At 50.9% G+C, this 5,732-nt stretch overlaps 1 protein-coding gene across 2 annotated transcripts in view; it reads left to right on the top strand.

The window, feature by feature from the left end:
- Positions 1-5,732, top strand: part of KLHL18 (kelch like family member 18) — a 75,649-nt gene that overhangs the window by 43,053 nt on the left and 26,864 nt on the right. For both annotated transcript variants that reach the window (XM_015422350.1, XM_015422348.1), the window contains exon 3: positions 1,476-1,616. In XM_015422350.1, coding sequence (XP_015277836.1) covers positions 1,476-1,616 — 141 coding nt within the window. The remainder of the gene's footprint in view (positions 1-1,475; positions 1,617-5,732) is intronic.

Here is a 5,732-nt window from a genome sequence, read left to right as displayed (position 1 = left end):
TAGAAGCCCTCCCACTGTTGACCCCCCCCCCAAGCACCAAGAATACAGAGCATCCCTTGCCCCAGACCGAGAGTTCCTATCTATACCTTGTGGCTAAGAGCCACCGAAGGACCTCTGCTCCATATGTTTATCCATAAGAACATAAGAGAAGCCAATGTTGGATCAGGCCAATGGCCCATCCAGTCCAACACTCTGTCACACAGTGGCCAGAAATACCAGGTGCCACCAAGAGGTCCAGCAGTGGGGCCAGGACACCAGAAGCCCTCCCACTGTTGCCCCCCCCCAGGCACCAAGAATACAGAGCATCACTTGCCCCAGACCGAGAGCCCCTATCTGTACCTTGTGGCTAAGAGCCACCGATGGACCTCTGCTCCATATGTTTAATCTAATTGAAGCTGCCCATGCTTGTAGCCACCGCCACCTCCTGTGACAGTGAATTCCACGTGTTAATCACTCTTTGGGTGAAGAAGGACTTCCTCTTATCGTTCTAACCCAAAAGGGGTGAGTCAGTTTGAGGCCAAACACCTAGATAAGGCTAGGACAGGATTTCTTGTTTTGCTGGTTTCCCTACCTTTACTGTGCTCATTTTCCCTATACGTTACTGCATTATAGTTATTGTTAAAACTCTTTAATAATGAAACTAGTTTGTTACTCTGTCTGGATCCTCACACCTCAGTTGGTCACTTATAAGGGGAAAGCCACTGGAAAAGAAGCGTATAAAGGGGTAAAGTGCCGCAGGAGGTGGCGGCGGGTACAAGCATGGACAGCTTCAAGGGGGAATTGGATAAACATATGGAGCAGAGGTCCATCAGTGGCTATGAGCCACAAGGTATAGATAGGAACTCTCAGTCTGGGGCAAGGGATGCTCTGTCTTCCTGTTGTTTTTTGGCAGGGGCAACAGTGGGAGGGCTTCTAGTGTCCTCCTGGCCCCCCTGCTGGACCTCCCGATGGCACCTGGTATTTTTGGCCACTGTGTGACAGAGTGTTGGACTGGATGGGCCATTGGCCTGATCCAACATTGGCTTCTCTTATGTTCTTATAAGAGGGAGTTAGATAAACATATGGAGCAGAGGTCCATCAGTGGCCCCTATTAGCCACAAGGTATAGATAGGAACTCTCGGTCTGGGGCAAGGGATGCTCTGTATTCTCAGTGCTTGGGGGGGCAACAGTGGGAGGTCTTCTAGTGTCCCGGCCCCACTGCTGGACCTCCTGATGGCCCCTGGTATTTCTGGCCACTGTGTGACACAGAGGGTATGACTGGGTGGGCCTTTGGCCTGATCCAACATAGGCTTCTCTCGTGTTCTTATGTCGGGTGGGCGCTCCGGTCCCTCCCGAGGAGACCCATGCCAGAGTGGTGGCAGCTCTTGGAGAACCTTCCGAGCTGCTGCCCGCGATGGATGGTCTTGAGTCGGGCAATAGAGCCAGATGCATTTGACTGCAGCTAACCCTTTTCAACTTTGTCACGCTCCCCCTAGTGCCCTGGAGGCCCTGATCAACTTTGCCTACAACGGACACTTGGCCATCGACCAGCAGAACGTCCAGTCGTTGCTGATGGGAGCCAGCTTCCTGCAGCTGCAGAACATCAAGGACGCCTGCTGCTCGTTCCTCAGAGAGAGGTGAGGGATCCTGGCTTCCTCCGGACCCCGTGCTTTGAGAATCAGTCAGGCCGGGGCTGACTGGCCGTTGAACGTCTGGGGGAATTTCCCGGTGGGATGCTGGTGGCCCGGGAACAAGCCGCACCAAACCCCAGCACCTCTGCCTGAGCCTCCGGGGCCCGTAGGTCCCGCATCAGTCACGGCAGCTGGTGTCAGCTCAACCACTGTCTTATCCTGCACGGCATGCCTGTCGCTACGGTGGGGCTTTGGGGGCTCTGCCTCCTTTCTTAAAGGTGCAGCCCCACAAGAATTTCTCCTATAAATGCATTTTTCAATCATTTATAAAATATTTTTTAGAGGCATGTGCTCCTTTAAGCAGAGTGGGGTGCTGTAGTTGACTAACTCCCACACTGAGCAAGGGGGTTGGAGTAGGTGACCTCTAGGACCCCTTCTAACTCTGTGTCAAGAAATTGGTCTCCCTCAAAAGAGGACTTAATAGCAAAAATCTTAGAATTAGCACAACTGGACAATCTGAGTTTGTTACTTAAAGGTAAAGATCATACAATACAGAGCAAAAGGTGGTTAAGGGTATATAATTGGATAAATAACATAATTTGATAAATATGTAAATAATTAACATCATGTTCAAGAATTGTAATTTGGCTTAACAACTCTAAAAATTTATGTAATCTAAGAAAATGAAATGTTTGTACTCTTGCGAAAAAGTTGGAAAATAAAAGGGGGGGGGAAACACTTCTGCCTAAGTGTTAGCTTCCTTGACTATAGAAATCATCACCCCCACCTGCAGGCTTGTTATCGTGAGAGGGAGGGCAGGAAGGGTTGCATCAGTGCTTAGTTCTTATGGCCCTTTCGTATATGCCCAGGGAAATGCTGATTGTCATGTTGGGGTCAGGAAGCAATTTTTCTCCAGGCCGGTTTGGCCCAGGGATCCTGGAGGTGGGGTTTTTTTTTTTTTTTTGGTCATTTTCTGTGTGTGGAACAGCGGTCACGGTGGGTGGGTGGGGGAGGTATTTGTGAATCTTCTGCATTGTGCAGGGGGCTGGACTAGATGACCCCGGAGGTCCCTCCCAACTCTATGATTCTGCAATTCTATCAGAATTGTTGCTTAGGCTGGCAGAAGTGATTAACTTGCAGCAGCTGCGGCCTGTCATCTAAAGTGGCTGACCGCTTGCAGCTTAGCGATCTATCCTGGTAACCGCTTTCTGTTGGCCACATGGCTTTTCCTTCTGCACTGAGAACTTCAGCCCCACCAGAAGAAAATTCGCCTCACAAGCCCCAAGATCCTGGCTATTGGCCTGCTGCGCTGCCTCCAGTTCGGGGGATGACAGCTGCATGCTTGTGCATCCTGCAGTGGTTGTTCTGTGTATTCCAGACCCAAAGAAGCCACAACCAGAAGGCACCTGTAGGCTGTGTGGCTTGAGATAAAATGAAGCGAGTAAGCCATACTGTACAGCCATGCGTATGCACCACTAGTGGATCCCCAGAGCACTGTCCACCACTGCCCTGCTCAGCCACTAGCATTCTGGGACAGTTTCTGTGAGAAGAGAACAAGAGATAGTGGGCCATGCCTTCAGCTGCCCTTCCCTGAACCTGACTGCCAGCAAGTGGCTCAGTGGCAAAGCATCTGTTTTGTGTGCAGAAAGTCCCAGGTTCAGTCCCCGGCATCTCCAGTTAAAAGGACCAGGCAGGAGGTGATGGGAAAGACCTCAGCCTGAGACCCTGGAGAGCTGTAAAGAGGGGCTGTGGCTCAGTGGCAGAGCCTCTGCTTGGCATGCAGGAGGCCCCAGGTTCACTCCCCGGCAGCTTCTCCAGTTAAAAGGACCAGGCAGTAGGTGATGGGAAAGACCTCAGCCTGAGACCCTGGAGAGCTGTAAAGAGGGTCCGTGGCTCAGTGGAAGAGCCTCTGCTTGGCACGCAGGAGGTCCCAGGTTCAGTCCCTGGCAGCATGTCCAGTTAAAAAGGATTGGGCAGGAGGTGATGGGAAAGACCTCAGCCTGAGACCCTGGAGAGCTGTAAAGAGGGGCCGTGGCTCAGTAGAAGAGCCTCTGTTTGGCCTGCAGGAGGTCCCAGGTTCAATCCCCGGCAGCATTTCCAGTTCAAAGGACCAGGCAGGAGGTGATGGGAGAGAGCTCCCCCCTGGAGGGCTGTAAAGAGGGGGCGTGGCTCAGTGGCAGAGCCTCTGCTTGGCATGCAGGAGGTCCCAGGTTCAGTCCCTGGCATCTCCAGTTAAAAAGGACCAGGCAGGAGGTGATGGGAAAGACCTCTGCTTGAGACCCTGGAGAGCTGCCGCCAGTCTGAGTAGATAATACTGACATGGGTGGTCATATGGTCTGATTCTGCATAAGGCAGTCTCATGTGTTAAGAACCTAAGAAGAGCCCTGCTGGATCAGACCAGGGAGTGTGGACAGCGCTGGCTCTTTGGCTTGGAAACGAAGATTAGCACCGCATCTCTAGAGTCGGATTCGACTGGCTTTCGAGCAAGGGGAACCTTTACCCTTTTCCTTTACAGTGTTTTATTGGGTACCATGCTGTTTTTGTACCTATTTTAATTGATGCCACCGTACATTGTTGTAAATCCCTTTGAGCTTTTAAGAAAAGAGAAGCGGTATCAGAATTGAAATAAATAAATAAACCAAAGTCCTTGACAAGTCTCCGGGACGAAGGTTGGAATCGCGGAGAGAAATGCCAGATAAGGCCGGGGTTTTGTAGCCTTTGCTCTAGTTTCTTTGGCGAGCCGTTGGGTTAAAGCTTGTGAAATGCTGTCCCATCAGCTGTGTTGGACACAAGAGGAGGTGCTCTTGTTTGTTCATTAGGGAATCTGATCTTGCGAAAGGCCCATTTTCACACACACACACCCATTGGAGTTAACCAACTGACTCCTGATCTCCAGTAAACAGGAACAAGAACATGAGTTCAGTGCAGACTATTGGTTTTAAACTGAACGGGGAACAGACTCAAGCGTTGAACACAAGAACACTTCCATGCATGTTTGTAAAGGGAGGCAGGTCTCCTCTTGTCTAAAGCCCGGGTTTCCTAGCTCCACAAGCAGTGCTCCCTCTAAGCTGTGGAGTCTTATGAGCAAGAATTCTCCTTTGTGAGCTCCTGGCATTAAAGTTGTGACCGAGCGATCAGGCCACTGCATGAATTAGTTTGCTCCGGAGCCACCCTTCCTGTGCTAAGACAAAAACGTGTGAGCCAGAGGCTAAAAAACTGTGAGCTAGCTCATACCGACTCAGCTTAGAGGGAACACTGTCCACAAGTACCATTTTAGGTCTTCTCAGATGGAGGGCTGGTCGCGCCAAATAAAAAAGCAGAATTGGATGAACAGAGGCCGATTCGCCGAAAACCAAGTTGGGGAGCTGCGTGCAGATACGATGAACTTGTGACCTAGTTCTCGGAAGCAGCAGACGAGAAGAGTGCGTGGGCTGGGGAATTCTTTGTGCCAGTTCCCCTCTTTACAGCAAACAAATAGAAACCCTGTGAGTAAAACACAGCCCGTCAGTAAGACGAGCAAGCATAATTCTCCCTGAACGCGTTATAGTTGTTTCCTTAGAAATAGTTATATGCCTGCCTTTCTCCTGAGCAGTGTAATCTTCTACGTGCAACAAAGGAGATCTTTTCTAACATCTGCAGCTCAGACAAGTGAATATCCCCTTGCAGTGATCCACTCCACGAACAGGTGTGCCGCTTCCTCCTGTTATTTGCAGGAACTGGAATCAGGCCAGTGGGCCCCCCAGTCTCCAACACTCTGTGTCACACAGTGGCCAAAAATACCAGGGGCCATCAGGAGGTCCAGCAGTGGGGCCAGGACACTAAAAGCCCTCCCCCTGTTGCCCCCCCCCAAAGCACCAAGAATACGGAGCATCCCTTGCCCCAGACCGAGAGTTCCTATCTATACCTTGTGACTAAGAGCCACCGATGGACCTCTGCTCCATACATTTATCCAGTTCTCTCTTGAAGCCGCCCATGCTTGTAGCCGCCGCCGCCTCCTGTGGCAGTGAATTCCACGTGTTAATCACTCTTTGGGTGAGGAAGGACTTCCTTTTATCCGTTCTAACCCGACTGCTCAGCAATTTCATGGAGTGCCCACGAGTTCTTGTATTGTGAGAAAGGGAG

The sequence above is a fragment of the Gekko japonicus genome, unplaced genomic scaffold (genome assembly GCF_001447785.1).
Source record: "Gekko japonicus isolate JY-2015 unplaced genomic scaffold, Gekko_japonicus_V1.1 scaffold915, whole genome shotgun sequence".
Taxonomy (NCBI): Eukaryota; Metazoa; Chordata; class Lepidosauria; order Squamata; family Gekkonidae; genus Gekko; species Gekko japonicus.
Note: the sequence above shows the minus strand (reverse complement) of the source record. Positions and strands in the feature narration are given on the sequence as shown.